This window comes from Condylura cristata, unplaced genomic scaffold, assembly GCF_000260355.1.
Source record: "Condylura cristata isolate star-nosed mole 26May11 unplaced genomic scaffold, ConCri1.0 scaffold00006, whole genome shotgun sequence".
Taxonomy (NCBI): Eukaryota; Metazoa; Chordata; class Mammalia; order Eulipotyphla; family Talpidae; genus Condylura; species Condylura cristata.
This window is the reverse complement of record NW_004567107.1, coordinates 8,165,313-8,184,724: the sequence shown is the minus strand read 5'-3', so window position 1 is coordinate 8,184,724 and position 19,412 is coordinate 8,165,313. Positions and strand designations below refer to the sequence as shown.

Genomic DNA, 19,412 nt, shown 5'->3' with positions numbered 1-19,412 from the left:
CGTAAAAATTATTAATGTTCAATACTTTATTAAACTGTTCCTTAAAAACACATCACAAAGCTATTAATGGATGGTTCTTAAATTTCCTTCTAAGGCATCTACAGCCACAAATTTTGGATTAAGTAATTATATCACTAATTCTTAACCTATATAAACTGTCTTTTCAAAATTTGTTCATAAGTACAATAAACTAAATATTTTCTATGCCTTTAAAGCAGATTTACAGAACTCCCTGAAGCTTATCCATGGGCCCTACATCTGATTCATAATGTTTATTCATAGAAATGTGAACCTTAAAATAATTAGTATGTAGAATCAATATTTTTATGGTAGGAAAAAACCTAAGGGTCATGCAATAGGGTTATAGGAATATAGGAGGAAAAACTCCCCTCTTTGGGATCTGATAGTATGACAACAGGGAAAAATTAACCTGACTCCAACACTATAAAGGTGTCATGTTTAAAGATTATTTTTTTTTAATGTTCATATTCTAGAAAGATATAAACAAGTGTCTTATCTGAAGAAAGCAAAAATTACATCACTTACCTGTCTGTGGGTACTGTGGGACTTCAAATGGTATCTGAGTCCTGGGATCTTGAAAATACTGAATGTTTTCAGAATGCTGAGGATATACTGGTACTCTAGTTATAAATGGGCTGGATTTTGGAGGCACAGAATTTAGCTCTGTTCCAACATTCGAGGGCCCAGCTGAGGTAGCCGCTACATTACTTACAGGTGTCTTGGGTGGAGAACCAATTTTACTGGAAAGGAAATTTAACAAAGGATAAATGATAAATCATTCTCTATGATTGTCAAGTTTTTCTCAGTAGGCATTTCGCATAAAATTATACAGTGAAACCACTAATCATGTTGACAAATTAAGGCAATAAATTTCACTGCCACCTTTTACTGCTAATTCACAGGCCAATCATGACGGATTGTATATTCTGGTAAGGGAAAAATAAAAAAGAAATGCAAACAAATCCCAGGCACTAATTAGTACCCCTTTCACTCACTCTTTCTAAAGATATCTTTTCTACACTGCAACCAAAAAAATTCTGCTTATTTTTAAGTTCATCAGAAACTATATAGTCTATGAGTAGAATTCTTTCTGGACAAAGAAGACAAATGCATGGAATCTCCCACTAATTAGTTAGATTAGCAAAATGCAAACTCACTAAAGAAAGGCCATCTTGTTAACTGCTATATCCCCAGAACTTAGCACACAGTAGGCATTCATAATATTTGATGGGTAAGTGAAATAGTTCCTACAAAGAGTATGTACTCAGCAGATATATCTGTTGGATAAATGAAGTTCCAAGGAAATGCAGTAAATCAATGCAAAAACACTAACTTTTTAACTTAAACAAACACAAAGGTATTTTCTTTGTTGAGTCACCAAGCAATCAGTTCTAGAGGATCTTGTCATGGCTTCCTTATGCCCTTTAAGAAGTCAAACTTTGGCAGAACTAATAGTGACTCAAGAAAAAGATCTTGTTTGTTAATTATGCAGGAATATAATACACTGCATCTTAACCAGATTAGAGGGTTTCCTCACTTCAGAGGGTTTCCTCACTTGGAAGGACCCTGTTAGAGCTAGAGTAAAAATAAGGAGTGCAGCTGCCTTTAAGATTCGCACAGCAGGTTAGTCAACCAGATGTTGGCTTTTGTGTGCAATTGCCTATCAAAATGTAGAAAATTAAGAAATGGTGAGTAATAATAGAAGATACAAATGTGTTGGCTTAGTGTTTAAAGACACTTCAAGGCTATGTGCTGTGAAGTTAAATAAAGATAACAAGAAAGATTATAAGGATTGTCTTATAATAACACTTAATGAGCAGTTACTGAGCAAATTCCAGACACTATGTTAAATGCTTCACATAGATTCCTGGTCCTTCATGTCAAAATGCTATATATTTAAAATCTAAGTATTTTGAAATGGCAAAGTCTTACTTATCAGGAAAAAGGTATCAAAATCCATGACAAGGTTCATAGCCTCATGAATTCATCATACAAGATATCCCAAATACCCAAACATAAGGGAGAGCTAACTTTTTGTCACATTCTAATCAGAGAGTAGGTGACTTTCAGGATGCTAGGCTCTATTTTACAGCAATCCCTTTTGGAACAAGCTCGGATGTCAACATTTAACCTTTAAAAGTCATCTACAAGAACTCACTAAAGAATCAGTTACTTCTCAGTGTACATATTCTAGTATTTGAAACACAACTCCATTACAGTGCCTTTCAGAATATGTTATCTGTTTGTATTTGTCTCCCAAGCTACACTTGAAGACCACAGATGTAGGGATTATATTTAGCTATTTTCACCAGCTATGCCAATTGTGGTCTGGTGTTTGGCAGGTAATCCATGATTTTCAATGAATAATTTATTTAATTTTTTTAAAATGTTTTCTGCTAGCCCATCATTTAAAGAAATTGAAATATAATTTACCCTTTTAAAATGTATGACCCATTGGCTTGGTATAATCACAGGGCTATGCAACCCACCAATGTCTAAATCTGAGAGAAATCTGTACTGCATTCACTCCCCATCCCATCCTTTTTTTTTTTTTTTTTTTCTGTCTGTATAGCTTCAATTAATCTGACATCTCTACACACAGGGCTATATATTATGTGACATAAATTTTCTTCCTTTATTTCTCTTAGCGATGCACAATTTTCCTTTCCTTTAACCTAACTCCAGTACTACTTCATCATTATAACTGTTATCTTCATATCTATATCATCTTATGTTTCCTAAAGATAGAGATATCTTACATACCTTATGTATTTCAAATAAAGCGGAGAATGAGTATGCAAATAACATTTTCTATCCAATGTTCTCTGATACATTTTTTTCTTAACTGTCCCCCACAGAGGAGGGATCCTTTAATAAATGAGTTACTTGAGCCTAGCATAGTGTTTTTTCCTAGCAGGCTTTTTACAAACTACTGAAAGATTACTTAAAAGCAAAATAACCTGAGTATGTTTTTATTCAGATTTTGAATACCAAAGGAAAGCAAAAACATGCTATTTTAAAAGTGGAAGTAACTTTCAGATGATTTGAGAGTTTTAAAAGTTTTCTTAAGGCACCAAAATCCTTTTGTCAAATTAAATCTTATGCTTACACAACCAACATGTGAGAAGGTAGTGTTATTATAGATAAGTTTATGGATGAGTAAACTAGAGAAGACAGGTTAAGTAACTGGCATAAGATCAAATAGCTAGAAAACGAAAGAGTTAAAATTTGAAACTAGCTTGGATCTAAAGATTACTGTTAACTATACCATATCACTAGTGTGCAAGGTGGAACTTCTCTGATGGAAACAGGAGATCTAGACTCAATCATCTCAACTGCTTAAGTTTCTAACTCGTTCCCTTTTGGCAGTTCTATGACTCAATCTGAAAGTAAGAAAACAAGGTGTGGAAAAAAAGACCAATTCTGGCCCAACTTTTTCAGTTTTAAAGCTGAGAAACACAAAACCCACAGTTGAAGTGACTTTCCAAGGTCACAGACCTAATAATTGCAGAGTTATGACTGTATCTAATACATTGTGGTGTTTAAGTGCTTTATCTACCACATGAAATGTTCTATATACAAACTATGATCAATAGCTTATCCAAATTTTCTTGTGTAAAAATACAGAGGCATTTCTAAAAAGCCTAAATAACCTAATACTTACTTTTCAGTTACAGACTCTGCAGAAGGCCCGGCAGCATTCTGACCATTAGTGCCAACCTTCCCCACTTTCTTCACAGTCTCCAGAGCTCTTAATGTGCTATCAGTACTACGAGGAATTAGCTGGGAAACACTGTTTTCTGCATTTGAAATTCCATTTGTACTTGGAACAATTTTCCCCGTTGTTTCAGTACTTCCTATGACAGAAATGACATTTCCGGCTGTGGTTGTGACAGTGTTGTTTACACCAACTTTATTTAGGAGAGGAAATGTTCTTACAGTCGCATTGATCTTTTTGTTCCTTAATCGATACCTGTTATAAAAGCAAATCAATGCATCAGTGAATAAAAACTTTCACTTAACTTTCTGGGGGAAGATTTAAAAAGCAAGCAAGTTTCTTCAGCTAATTATCACATACAGTCTACAAACCATGCAGTGATAGATGCCACATGGAAATATATATGCCATTAGTGCAAACATCCTTATTAAATACACATACAAGTAGGTAAAGTACACATGTATTCAAAAAAGACTTTTCAGGGACTTCAGAAAGAGATCTTTTCAAAATGCTATATAACTGGAACATAAAGTATACCATGTCAAAATGAAAGGAACCTTACCAAATTTAGCTGAAAATGTAGAATGAAGAGAAAATATAAACAAGAGTTGAAACAATTTTGTTGTTACCAAATTGAAAAGCATTTTGTAAATGTAAAGGAAAAAAGACTCATTCTTAAAAATAATTTTCAGAATTTAGTGACATGGAGGGGCCTGTACTTTCCTCAACATGCTCTCTGAAACCTGCTCTTCATTCTTCACAACAAAGGTTCTTCTACAAAATGCCCAGCTGAAGCTATCTGCAGCCACCACACCACAAGTTCGATTTCCAGCCAGGGAGCTGACCCACATGGCGCATCAGATCTCTTACCCACTGCTCCCATCAGCAGTGTATTTCAATCTGCCTGCTGTCTCTGGTGAATCCTCTCACCAGCCCTGTGCCTCTGGCCTGTACTCCAGTTCTGTATACATAAATAAATAAATCTTTTAAAAAAAAAAATGATTGCTCTGGCAGGCAAAAAGTTAAGTTTTAATTTTAAGTCTCAAAAAAGAGTTATGAAAACTAAAGCCTTTACAAAGGGAGGAAAAGTAAGTGATAAGCAGGGCCACATCTCGGATGCCTTGCATGTAGACACTTAAAACACTTAAAAAAGGGCTTCGAACCTTTTATTTGGAAATATCAACTATTTCCTATTATTTTAAAAATTATTCATTAACTACATTATGTATTCACCCTCCCATAATCCAACTCAGAGCCCATTATCTACCTCAATTCCTCCCTATTATAATCCCTTTAGTTCCCTTGGTCCCCTCCCCTGTTGAGCTCACCTGGTAAAACCCAATTCTTCACTAGTCTCTTAATGTACCTGCTCCCAAGCAGCTGAATGTTGCTAGAGGAGAATCAGGCAGTCATGCTGTCTATTATAATCAACTAGTAAAATGGCCAAGCAATATATTCATATACTTCTCTACTAAAGTCACTTTCCTGTCTCTGACATCCTTTACCTCTCTACTTTCAGTCTTCCACAGCTGATGATATTGCTCCCAGTTACCAGAAAAATAGATGAATCAGGGGAGAACTACTCATCTTTACACTACCATCCTACTGCATCTGTACCTGCACACTCCGCAAATAAGGGATGAAGAGTTCCCTAACGAAGGTCAATCTTTCCATTTGGGTTCCAACAAAGACCTATCCTTTACTCCTATTTTTTTCACTAAGGCAATCTCACTTTACTAAGTTTAAATTTATATTCTCCGAACCCTCCCCCCAAACCATCTTATCTAAAATATCTCCCCATCCCAATCTATCTCTTTACACCTTGCATAAAATACCTTAGCACCAACTGGTTACCAGTATTGTTAGTATTGTTTTCTATCTATTTACCTTATGTTGCTCTTCTCTATTATAACCTAAGACCCACACAAGTGATTTTTTTTTTTAATTTTAGGACAGTCTATTAGGAAAGGAAAAGGAGAAGACACTTACAGACACAAGAGTGCAGAAAGTGCTGTCACTGCTGCTTTGCAAAGGGAAAAGATTTGTGGGAAAAAAACACCCACACAGTCACAGGTCAGTTTTTCCTTTTTTGCTCACCTCTCCATCTTTAGCACGTAGTAAAGAGCCTGGTGCATACTAAAGTATTCAAAAGTATTTGTTGTATCAATGTGAAATAAGCCTCACACTCATGGCCAAGAAACTACTGATTTTTCCACCCCAAAGCATTTCACATGTCAATAAAAGATGCTGCTCCGTTATGCAGGCCCCTGGCCTTGGAGTCACCCTTGATTCCTCTTTTTTCTTTGCACTCAATATTCCATGTATCAGACCTATCAAATCTGTGCTCAAAACATACCCTGTATCTGATGGTTTTTCATTCTTTCCATTACTATAGTCCTAGGACAAACTACAAATATCATGCCCAGACCACTGTAGCAGTTTAACTGACCTCTATCCATACAGATACGAGAGTGATATAGTTCTAAGACGAAAATGTAAACTCTCATGGTTCTACTCAAGTAACATTCTACAACAAATTCCAGAATAAAACCCAAACTGCTTGTCATGGTCCATGAAGCCAGTATGACCTGGTTACCTTTTTAATCATATTTTTTGTCTCCTACTCCTGTGTCCTGATTTAATTTCAAGTTCCTAAAGCTTGTTTCTACCCCAGACTTTTACAATGGTTTTCTCAGTAACTGAACTGTTTCACATGTTCGTTACTGCGCTTTCCCTACTAGAAGCACCGTCAGTAATACCCATCATGTTCACAAATACTTATTGAGCTGGCTGGTCTCCAGTTCTTGACACCCTCCAAAAAGCAGCAATTCTTGTGAACAGGGGTCCCACACCCTACATTCTAAACTCTACTCACAGAGATATTTATTCTTAGTAAAGATTATTCAGTATTTACATTTTATTAGTTTAGAGAGATGTACAGTAGAGAAAGCAACAGGATTAAGTTAAACTACATAAGTTCAGCAAAGTTGGCTCAACTCCTAATGCAGCTCACGAACAAAGACATACCCGCAAAACTAGTTGGCAGCAACATGTCTTTCTAACCAATAAAATAGCGACATTTTCATTTTCTACACTTCCTTATTCCTACATTTTACCCTGTTTTTAATTCTCTCTCTTTTTTTTTCTTTTTTGTAATAGCAACAGAAATAACTAAGCTGGCTGGAAATAAGAAATATGAACTGCAAGTTACTTCCCTTTTCAATGTAAATATTCTGAATTTACATAATACATATATACTAGGAGCAGAAAATACAAAGATGAATAACCCACACGATAAATGAAGTCCAGTGATAATACACATATACAAATAAATAATTGCAATGCAGTAAGAACTGACAGCTGTCTTGTTACCATGTAGACACTATTATGGCAGCACAATAAAGAAAGTGATTGACACTGGGGAAATCGAGTAAGTCTTCAGAGGAAAGGTGACATAAATATGGATAGGAGCAACAGTTTTCCAAAAAGAGAACAGAAGAGCAGCATGTGACAGTACATTAGAGTTGCAAGAGAAAGGCAGTGGAAAGTATTTGTATAGTAGTTAAAGAGATGTACGTCAAGAAAAAAATAAGGAATGCAAAAGGTAGAATAAGGCTATAAAGGTTAGTACACCCTATAATGTACTAAAGGACAACTAAGAATTTAAAGCAGAAGATGGACCTGATTAGATAATTTATTTGCAAAAGAAAATCTCTGAGACAAGGAAATGCAAGAGATTAGAATAGACACACATGCAGAGGGAAGACCACATGAAGACACCGTGAGCCTATGTCTACCTACAAGCTGTGGAGAGACTTTCGGAAGAAACCAATACTGTAAACACTTTGATCATGGCCTCCCAACTTCCAGATTGAGAGAAAAAAACATTCTATGTAAATCAAAAAGCATCATCGAAACCCCACAGAAGCACTAATATGGACAAATTGGGTGAACATGTGAAACTCTAAGAAAGGTACTTGGAACAAATGTGATCATTAATATGACTACTACTGCCACCACCATTACTACAAATTTATATAAACCATATAATAAAGTCCTGAAGTAAGTACTATAGACAGAGAAAAACCAAACTGAAGATATAAAAGGTGAGTGGATTTTCAGTAGGGGCACCACTATTCTGACTTTTAAAATCTAAGTGCTCCTAAGGAAGTTCCTCTAAAAAAGCTCTATTTTAACTAGAAAGCTCTACTTCAAATGTGAACAAGCTCTAGTTACCTCCCACAGGGCAACTGCCCACAGGAGGAGAAAGAAAAAGACAACACCAAAAGAAGAGTAATAAAAAGACCAAAAGCCATAAAAAGACAACGTATCTCATTACCATTTTTACCTAGGAATTTGCTGTAGTCTTCAACTGAACCTGAGCAAGTAATACTGTACATAGGGATGCCAACATCCTGCCCAAGTGCTTAACAGGATTCTACTTACAAAGAAGTTTAAATATGACCTCTGAATTATCACTCAGCATATTATGTGTGCTCCCAGAAACAAGGTATGGTTTTTACTTTTTTTAAGAGATTTATTTATTTATACATGCAGAACTGGGGTACAGACCAGAGATGCAGGGGGTAAGAGGATTCACCAGAGACAGAGTGGGGAGCAGAACAGGCAGACTGAAATACACTGCTGAGGGGAGCAGCGGGCGGGTCAGGGGAGGTCTGCTGCACCACGTGGGTCAGCTACGGGGCGGGGATCAAACACGTACTGCAGTGGCTGCAGACAGCTTCATAGTGCTGAGCTTTAACCCGCTGTACCACAAGGAACGACCCAGGTATGGTTTTTAAAAAGATTATTTTGCAATCCAAAGAGCTCTACTGATATGAAAATCATTAAATCTTTATCACAAACTTTAAGACTGTAATGGCATTTTCATAGTGACCAACAGTTAAACATAAAAGGCAATTCTCAAAACTTACTTTTCAAGCTCTTCCTGAGAATGGGCAAAAGTACAATTCGTTCCTCGTGGACACCCTCCTTGCTGTCGCAGATCTCGGCACATGCTAGTCTTATATTTGCTATTTGGTTGAGGCTACAAAAAGAAAAACAGTGTATGGAAAGAGAAGAGTCCAGTTGTTGTTCCCTCTTGGCATTCAGAATTTTATGACTACATATCAAATTTTTTTTCACATTTGGTATAAGTATTCTTGTGCTAAGACAACTACCATCGCACTGTTTCCTATGATGACTTCATGCAGCATAACCCCAAGCTGGCATTTTAAACATACCTTCTGAAGATTTTCCAAAACTGGCTCAAATGTTATGTCTATTTATGTCAACACAACAACCACTACAAAAAAGGATGTTTTTCATAGTTTGCTCTTAAAATTCTGATACCAAACTGAAGCAATTTTATTATTATTATTTTTTAAAGTCTTTTTATGCATAAAGAACTGAGATAGAGGCCAGAGGCACAGGGGCCTCATCAGAGGATTCACCAGAGACAGAGCGGGGAGCAGAACAGACAAACTGATGAAGTACACTGCTGAGGGGAGCAGTGGACTGGCCAGGAGAGGTCTGCCACACCGTGTGGGTCAGATCCTGGCTGGGGATCGAACTGGTGCTGAAGCAGCTGTGCCTCTTAGTGCTGCGCTTTAACCCACTGGGCCACCAGGGAGGGCCCCCCAAACTAAACAATTTTAGAAGTATTTAAAAAGTCATTAGCTTTGTCACTTCATGTTTTCTTAGAAAAGGTGTAAGATAATTTCCTCTGAAAATGAAAAAATTAAAAGATAACATTTATTAGTAAACTTGAGGGTAAAACTCTCCTCTTAGGTGTGGAGCTGTTTAAGTTCATACAAACAATGAGACAAAATACAAATCCCGATCATATCTGCTATAATTTGCACCAATATCTAAGATGATATTGTATTACTATGACTCTCATAAAGAAACATTTATCTTTCAGCGGTTATATGGATGTTATAATGTCTCTAATAGAATAAAAATAGGAAGAACAGAAAAATCACTTTGGAATAGACCTTATCTCATTGCTGTCACTTACTGCTAAGACCTGAGATACTCTTTAACCTTTTTAAATTTCGGCTGAGGGAACAGCAGTTACCTTACAAGTTGCTCTGAGGGTCAGAAATCATGTCAAATGTTGAATGTAAAGAATGGCTCACAGTAACTTAATAAATGGATGTTTTCATATGAATGAGATAATACTTTAAATAACTCCAAGTATACTGAAAATCCCATGTATTTACAAATAGAAATTCATTTGTGTGACAGCAGTGGAGAGAAAAAAGAATCAGACAATATGTTTACAAGGAATCAATGATCTATACTTATACTTGATCAAACTGTAGTGAATTCATTCATATTGTTCATACTGTTGGCTGTGCTAGCAATCCATTATTTATAAGGCATACTAATTCCTAAGTATCTCCCAAAAGAACTGAGACAATAAAAGCTTATACGAGAGTAGGGTCACAAAAGGAGTCCATCAAACAAACAGCTTCTTCAAGACATTCAGGATGTGCCTTTTAGAGATAGCAGCAATCCAGAGTGCAACAAATGTGCTCACCTGAGGTGTTTCATGGCCTTTTCTACTATAATTTTGTATGAAGTCCACCAGGCCATGAACCACTGTCTTAACAGCAACCATTGCATTTTCCAGCTGCTCCCAAGTTGGTGAAACAGCATCTGAAATAAGCACCCAGGGGATAGGTTTGGGGGGAGGGAAGTAGAGAGGACCTCGTTAGCAGTAATTCTTTTGTGTTATTTATCTCAAAGGTTGAAAAAGTATAAGCAACTGAGCATTTTCCCACATACCTGGATTAGGATCTATATTTGCAAGAAGTTCTAAATGAGGCCTCAGTCTATTTAAGTTAGCTGGGTCACCTGTTCTTTGCAAAACAATTGTCAATTCCTGGACACTCTTTGCAAATGATTCTGGAGACTGCAGCTAACAAACAAAAAACAGAATGGTTTTCACTCCTGTGCTTATGACACATCTATATTCAAATACTTTGATTCAGTCAGCATACCAGATGGGTTTTCAAGTGTCTTCAGATTCCATAGTAAGAGTATCAATGATGAATTAAATTTCACCTCAGAATCTGCCCTATGAAATTCATCATTAGACACTTAGAAAACTGCTTTATAAGCCCTATTAACCCACTGGATCAGAATTTAGATAACTGTAAATAAATGACACATTTTGGAAGCCAGGTTGCTTTTATGCTAATATCCTGTATTTCCTTCCTGTTGCCTTCCTTAATTTATTTTGAATGTTAAAAAATAACAAAAGAGAAAAAGATGATTTGTAAGAGTCTGATATTTAAAAACATAGAAGCCAGGTTAACTTTAGTCCCTCTATAATATAACACAAAATGAGCATCTCTAATTTCACAAACCTTATCAATGATAGACTGCATGTGCGATTTATGTGCCAGGTCACCATACAGAAGGGAGGACCACTGTTCAGGTGAAATACGGAGTCCTGCTTCCATAGCAATATGAACAATCTGGGCATCGTGTTCTCTGCGTAATGCCTCATAACTACGAAATTCCTCTTTTAGCTGCATCAGAGAAGAATCTTCATCCCTTTTGGTAACCTGAAAAATAAAAAGGAGGGAAAAAAGCAATCAAAATAGATCTGCCCCACCAATTCTATCTTGGGGTGGGGGGAGGCTGAAGTTGGAGAGGTATCTACTATATATCAGATATACACAAAGAAGATGATGTTACTACATATTCTTTTTGGAACAAAGTGAAATTTATATAAACCAAATACATAATCCTACCTTTCTTCAATGAGCTTAGCAGCTAGAAGGGAAGAGAACTATAAACTGAAAATTAAAGATCAGATGTGTTATTACAGAGCTCCATGGCAACATACAGGTAAGGCAACTAAATATGAGGGAATAGAGAAGGCTTCTCCCAGCTGAAAGCTACATGATTTAAATCTTTAAGAATAAACAACATTTCTACTGGCAAGAAGTGAGGAATAGAATTCCTAAAAATGTATATAGTAGTAAGGGATACTAAAGAAAACCACAACAGAGTATATAAAATTAAAGCCAGAATAAAATAAGAGGGCTTATATACTATGGTGAGAAAGTTGGATGTTATCCTGAAGGAAATGGAAAGCTACTGAGAACTTTTAAGTAGACAAATTGCATGTCAAAGGTATATATTATCACTACTACAGGTAGGATGATTAAGAAATTCTCTGCCACCAAAAATGACCATTAGGGTATTTATACAGTTTTAATCTATACTTGACATAGTAAGAAGAAAACATAAATTCAAAATTAGTTTCACATGCCCTAGTGAAGCTAATTGTTCAAATGAGCAGGTATATGGCTAAATAATTTCCATAGTAGATGATACATACTTATTCTTGAATCACTCAATCTTGCTAGTGGCCACAGTAAAATTTGAAACTTGGTTAGGAATCAAAATATCTGGGGCTTGTTCAGGCTCTAAAACTTAAGACAGAATAACCAATTCCAACTATATAAAACAATGATTTTCTCATGAGTAAAATGTTTTAAATTCCCCAGACTACCTCTCTGGTCACTCTCTTGATGTTGTTGGTACATGGGACAACAGTAACATGCCCCCAAGAACAAAAGTGGGAACTCAAGTTAAATACTGTATTTAAAAACACATTATAGAAAACTTTTTTTTTATTATTTTTTAAAGATTTATTTATTTGTGCATACAGAACTGGGGTACAGGCCAGAGGCTCAGGGGCGGTGAGAGGCTTCACCAGAGACAGAGTGGGGAACAGAACAGGTAGATCCACGAAGTACACTGCTGAGGGGAGCAGCGAGCGGGTCAGGAGAGGTCTGCCTCGCCATGTGGTCACCTCTGGGACAGGCGGGAATCGAACTCATGTGGAAGCGGCTTTACATTCTCAGTGCTGTGCTTTAACCCACTGCGCCACCAGGGAGGGCCTATAGAAAACTTTTAGACACCCAAAATTCTATTCAACATGATCTTGGGTATAACATAAAAAAGAGCAGGATATAACCTAGAAGTCACAGAAATGTGAATTCCATCATAGCCTACTTGAAGAAAACTTGAGAAAAAATCTTTGAGGGGAAAAAGGAAGAATTATCAACCCCCCCCCAAAAAAAAAACAAACAAAGAAAGAAAGGAAACACAGAATGAGAAAGAATGATAGCAAAATGCAGCAAGGGGGTTTCTACCTGCAGGACAAGCATCTACCTGAGCAGTGAATACGGGCACAGTCATTAAGAAAGTCTACTCCTGTTAAAGCTCTATTAACATGCATCAAAATCACCCATGACGTTTTGAAAACTATAATTTCAGGTCTACAGAATCAGAATCAGAGTCCCTGACTTTGAAGATCACGCAATTAAAAAGTATACTAAATCAGAATATCTGTGCATGGAGTCTAAGAATGTACGCTTTTAAAAACTCCATTGGCCCTCCCTGGTGGCATAGCGAGTTAAAGCTCAGCACTGCAAAGCTGACCGCAGCTGTTTCAATACAATTTCGATCCCTGCCCCAGAGGTGATCCATTCTGGTGAATTCTCTCACTGTACCTGCACTTCTGGCCTATACCCCAGTTCTGTATGCATTAATTAAAATATCTTAAAAATAAATAAATAAATACACACACACACATACACATGTAAACTCCACTGGTGATTCTGGTCTCTATCTTCAGTTGAAAACCTCTGCATTAAACATTAAAGTCATTAATTACCCTTATTCTGATTCCATACTAGCAAGTGAAAATTTGATTCTTTTATAGGGAAAGATCAGTAACATGACAATTCAATTAATTTCAGAGTTACACTTCCATTACAAATTAATGAAATGGATCACTTGTTTTATGTGACCTTGGTTAGGGTGATTCTGCTCCTGGGGAAAAAATCTACAATGCACACCCACAAAATCCAGCTCCCTGAATACATAAAGTCAAGGAAAAGAAGTTCAGCGATAGGGAGTTCACAAGAATAAATGAGTCCTTTATTAAGTCAGTGTGAAATCCTTTTATTCATGTTAATATTGCTGCAACATTTTAAACTACAGGGTAGTAAGGATAAAACTGAACTACTTTCTCAACCAATGTTATTCAAATGTCAGATCAGTATCAGCTATAGACATGAAAAATCAACTACAAATCAGTATGATAGGAGAAAAAAAAACCCAACACTACATGAGTAATACACTATGACAACCTAGGCAGTCAGTTCAAGATGACAAGTAGTATCTGTAATGTGGGTGGCTTTGTCAAAAAACAGAATGTTTGAGGAACTAGAGATTCATCTGAATTGTTGCCCGAAGAACACAACAACCAACACTGTTACTAGCAGGCAGTGTCCATACCTCACTGTCAAAGATGAGTAAATACATTTCTATCATCAATTCTTGTTACCTCAAATTAAACAATCCACCAAAAAAGTTTTTTCTGTCTGTACTGTTATCACTCTTGAGGCTTTAAAACTAGCAAAAGTAACCCAAATAAATAAGCTATGATTTTCCTTTCATACAAGCCAATGGGCCCTTCTACTACCAATGCCTTGGGCTTTTCTCAAGACATAGCCAAAAATCTACACTCTTAACACATGCAGAAATCTCAAGGACTTGGTTTACTTTACACTCCTTTTAGTACCTGTCACTACTCACTAGCCTACTAGTCAATGAAACTGTATTTCTAAATATCTTAGGGATCTTATCTTCCCTCTCCACCCAACAAATAAAAGCCACCTAAATACAGAGTGGAACAATCTCAGTTTTCTATGTGACTCCTAAAATAATATAAAGGCCAACTTCAACTTAAAGGTTTTAATCTAATCACCATAGAGAATGCAATAACAAAAACATGGAGAAGTCAAAACATTTACTTACTCTTAGGAAGTTAAAAATACTATTGGAAATTACAAATGAATTAATTTTCTTTTATGTACTTTTACCAATACAAGAATTAAGTTTACCAAACGACTTTCTTATGTGCTGTTTTGTGTCACCACCCTTACGCAGGTGTTCTTATTCCCAAAAAGTAGCCCTTAGGGCAACAATTCAATAAAGACAGCAGGGTTTAAAAAAAAGTCCCTTTCACACTTGTAAACATTCTGCATTTCTGGGCCTCTAAACTGCTTAAACATCCATCCTAGGAAGTCTGTGTCTTACATACAAGCATGTAATTATTAGATGATTTGCTTATAACATACCTTAAAACAAGAAGCTCGATACAGTAGTTGCACAACATGACCAATACTTGTTTTTGATGCCTGAGGAAATCTTGGTTCTAGTCTTTGCACAACAAAAAGTACCAGAACTTTCCTTGAGAGAGCAGAACCATCTTCTAAGGCAAGCAACACCAGCTTCAAGGCCTCTTCCTGCATAGCTAGAAATAAGGAACATAAGTTCATGACAAATGAGGAACCTGCCAAATTATGTCTGTCACAGACTTCTCTGGGCATTAGTTTATGACAGCCCCTTACCCAGTCCACATTTAATTAGCACAAAGAGGAAACCTCACACATAATACATATATAGTTTAATCAAATAAAAGACAGTATGTTATTTGTGTTAACACAAGTCAACAGAACTTAAAATATATTCAATAGGTATTCTACATAATGAACAAGTTAAAGAGGAGGAAAAAGCCCTCATTTATTATGTACAAAGAGCTACACTAACAAAGGTAACAGCGTAGTCCTAAACTAAATCGTACTTTTTTCAAGCATAGATTGTTACTCAGCCTGTCAGAACTATTTTTTTTTTTATTATTTTTTTTTAAAGATTTTATTTATTTATTCGTACAGAACTGGGGTACAGGCCAGAGATGCGGAGGGTGAGAGGATTCACCAGAGACAGAGCGGGGAGCAGAACAGGCAGATCGACGAAGCACACTGCTGAGGGGAGCAGCGGGCGGGCCAGGAGAGGTCTGCCACGCCATGTGGTCGCCCCCGGGGCAGGCGGGGATCGAACTCATGCGGAAGTGGCTTTAGTTTCTTAGTGTAGTGCCTTAACCCGCTGCACCACCAGGGAGGGCCAGAACTATTTTTTATGTAATTTTGAAGTACTATTAGCCTCTACATACAATACTCAAAGAAGGTACTAAATTATGTTGTTTCCCAGACAGGGATATAAACTACTCATGAAGGAACATTAGACAAAATCAAACTAAGAAATATCCTAAAAAGTAAGTGGACTGTATTCTTTAAGAATTCTAATGTTTGGAAAGACAGAGAGACACGGGGATGGGTCCAGATTAAGAAAACTAAAGAGAGAAAAGTAAATATAATAAGTGACCTATATAAGGACTGACGATGCCCTGGAAAAAAACATCAGGAAAAACATTTTTGGAATATTTGACAAGACTGGAATATGAACTATAAATTGCAGCGATGCTCTAATTTAAGTTAAGGTTTCTGAATTTTACAATACCTTATTGCATAAGAAAGTATGCAGTGATTTTAGAAACATCCTAAAGTATTAAGGGATAAAAGGGCATGAAAATGCTACTTTTTCTCCCAATGACAGAATGAGTAAATTATATAACAAATATAGCAAAATATTAAAATCCAGCGAATGTGGGTAGATTATGAGAATTTTCTATATTACTCTTGTAATGTTTCAGAATATTTGAAATTATTCAAAATTGAAAGTTAAAAATACATTCTTAATTAAAGCAATGGGATATTAAGTCTAGACTAGATTAAAAACAGAATCCTTCTTTTTCAAGTGGGACACTAACATCCAGAAAGTTTAAGGCTGAATTTCTTAATTGGTGGATTCCACCTAGCAAAAATTATATCTAGAACCAAGGACTTTTTATATAATACAGAATTAATCATTTTACAGTATACAATCCATAATATTGCCCAAGCACCACTCTACCTAGTTCTAAGGCATCTTCATCACCTCAAAGGAGCCCTGTAGTCTTTAAAGTTATGCCCCACAGTCTTTATCTCTGACATCCAATAAGAATGGCTCTATGGATTTACCTTTACAGATGCTTCAGATAGATGGAATCAGAATAAATAGCCTTTTCTTTGGCTTTTTTTACTTGTTTCAAAGTTTATACACACTGTATCATGTTAATATTTCACTGTTTTCTATGAATGAAAATGTTTCTATTTATCGGTATACCACATTTTGTTTATCAGTCCATCAGCTGATGGACATGTAGACTGTTTCCATTTTTGACTATTGTAAATATTTTAACTAAGAAGTTTATACCTGTTTCCTTTTGGGTATACACTTAAAATTGGAACTACTACATCATATGGTAATTCTATGTTTAATTTTTTGAGGAAGCACTAAATTGTTCCCTTCGAAGCTATACCATTTTACATTACCAATTTTCACATCCTTGCCAACAGTTTTTATTTTCCATTTTTAAAATTATGGACAACCTAATGGATTCTCACTATAATTCTGACTTGCATTTCAGTGATGACTAATCATTTCATGAGCCCTTTATCCATCTGTGCATCATCATCTGGAGAAATGTCTATTCAAGTCCTTAGCCCATTTTTTAACTGGGTCATTTGTCATCTTTGTTGAGTTGAAGTACAAAAGATATTTGTAATACTGAGGACTAATGCCTCTTAAGATAAGGTAAATAAACATGAGGAAATGTCCAAAGTGTTCCCAAATTATATATAAATGAAAATTCCAAATTTATACTTAAATGTACCTTATACTATGAAAACTTTTAAGCATACACAAAAGTAGCAATAGCATGCATTTGGAACACAGCTGCTAACAGTAAGGTTTCACTTCTAACCACTTTTATAATTTGGTTTGCTGGAGTGTATTTTTTTTTTAAACTTATTTATGCATATAGAACTGGGGTATAGCCCAGAGGTGCAGGGGCGGTGAGAAGATTCACCAAAGACAGAGTGGGGAGCAAAACAGGATGACTGATGAAGTATACTGCTGAGGGGAGCAGCGGGCAAGACAGGAGCAGAGAGACAGCAGCTATGCCAAGTGGGTCACTCCCTGGTCGGAGACTGAACCCTGTTGGAGCAGCTGTGGCTTAATCTACTGCACCACCAGGGAGGGCCCTGAAGGGTATTTTAGTAATTCCCAGACAATACAGCACTTTGCCCTTAAATTCTTTAATATGTATTTACGGACTCTCCTTGGTGGCGCAACAAGTTAAAGCGCAGCATTTGAATCTAGCCACAGCCACTCCAGTCCAAGAGTGAGAGGATTCACCGCAGACAGTGGGGTACAGCACAGGGAGATTTACTGAAATATACTGCTAAGGGGAGCAGCAGGAGAGACAGGAGAGGTTTTGGGCGTCGTATGTAGGTTAGCTCCCTAGTGGGAGCTCAAGTCATAATGGTGTTAGTGCTGAGACTTATCCCTAGGCCTATAGGGAGGCTCCTCTATTGCTAAACTTTTATATTCGATCAATCTGAGAGATAAGAAATGGTATTTCAGTATTAACTTTAATATATACTACTATCAATATAAACAACTTTATCTTTTTATGTTTTGGTGCAATTTATATTATTTTCCCATGAATTATCTCCTTTTTTCAATTTTTAATTGAATTGTTAATATTTACCTCCTGAGTTTTAAGAAGTACCTTATAAATTACTTATATTAGCTCCTGGTTGGGACAGAATACAAATATGTTCCCAAGTCTGTCATTATTTTACATTGCTTACTGTTTTTTCTTCTCATAGAATTTTTAAAAAAACAATACAGTGAAGGCCCTCCCTGGTGGCGCAGCGGGTTAAAGCACAGCACTGAGAATCTAAAGCCACTTCCTCATGAGTTCGATTCCCGCCTGCCCCGGAGGCGACCACATGGCGTGGCAGACCTCTCCTGACCCGCCCGCTGCTCCCCTCAGCAGTGTACTTCGTCGATCTGCCTGTTCTGCTCCCCGCTCTGTCTCTGGTGAATTCTCTCACCCTCCGCATCTCTGGCCTGTACCCCAGTTCTGTACAAATAAATAAATAAATCTTTTTAAAAAAATAAAATAAAAAAAAATTAAAAATAAAATAAAATAAAAAAAATAAAAATAAATAAATAAATAAGTAAAAAATAAAAAAAATTAAAAAAAAAAAAAACAAAAAAACAATACAGTGAAATATCAAACTTTTCCTTCATTGCTCCTGGATTTAGACTCAAAGAGAAGAATTTTCTGCTCCTAGATTATAAAGGAATTCACTCTTATATTTCTTTCTATTACTTGTATGGTTTATGTTTTAGTGCTTAAGTATTTGTGATTTACTGAGAATTTATGTAGCTATGGCACATAAGGTATACGTTTTTATCTTTATCTGTATCTATCCAGAAGTTACAATGCCAATTTAATTTTCTTCACACAAAAAAATCTTATCCAGCCTGTAGTTCTAAATCAGAAAGGTGAAACACAGTTTCTAAGAGATAGTATAAGATAGTACTTCATAATACTGATATAGGTAAAGATTGTTTACGCAGAATGTGATGGTAATCATTATAATAATTTCCTGATGGTTTTCTTTTTTTTTTTTTAAAGATTTATTTATTCGTACAGAACAGGGGTACAGGCTAGAGATGCAGAGGGTGAGAGGATTCACCAGAGACAGAGCGGGGAGCAGAACAGGCAGATAGATCCACGAAGTACTCTGCTGAGGGGAGCAGCGGGCAAGACAGGAGCAGAGAGACAGCAGCTATGCCAAGTGGGTCACTCCCTGGTCGGAGACTGAACCCTGTTGGAGCA

General features: G+C 36.4%; 1 protein-coding gene across 1 annotated transcript in view; it reads right to left on the bottom strand.

Moving 5' to 3' along the window:
- Positions 1–19,412, bottom strand: part of RC3H2 (ring finger and CCCH-type domains 2) — a 45,520-nt gene that overhangs the window by 11,678 nt on the left and 14,430 nt on the right. The window contains exons 5-11 of the mRNA XM_012721470.1: positions 14,914–15,089; positions 11,116–11,316; positions 10,532–10,664; positions 10,284–10,402; positions 8,674–8,786; positions 3,686–3,994; positions 547–761 (exon numbers count right to left, since the gene is read on the bottom strand). Coding sequence (XP_012576924.1) covers positions 547–761; positions 3,686–3,994; positions 8,674–8,786; positions 10,284–10,402; positions 10,532–10,664; positions 11,116–11,316; positions 14,914–15,089 — 1,266 coding nt within the window. The remainder of the gene's footprint in view (positions 1–546; positions 762–3,685; positions 3,995–8,673; positions 8,787–10,283; positions 10,403–10,531; positions 10,665–11,115; positions 11,317–14,913; positions 15,090–19,412) is intronic.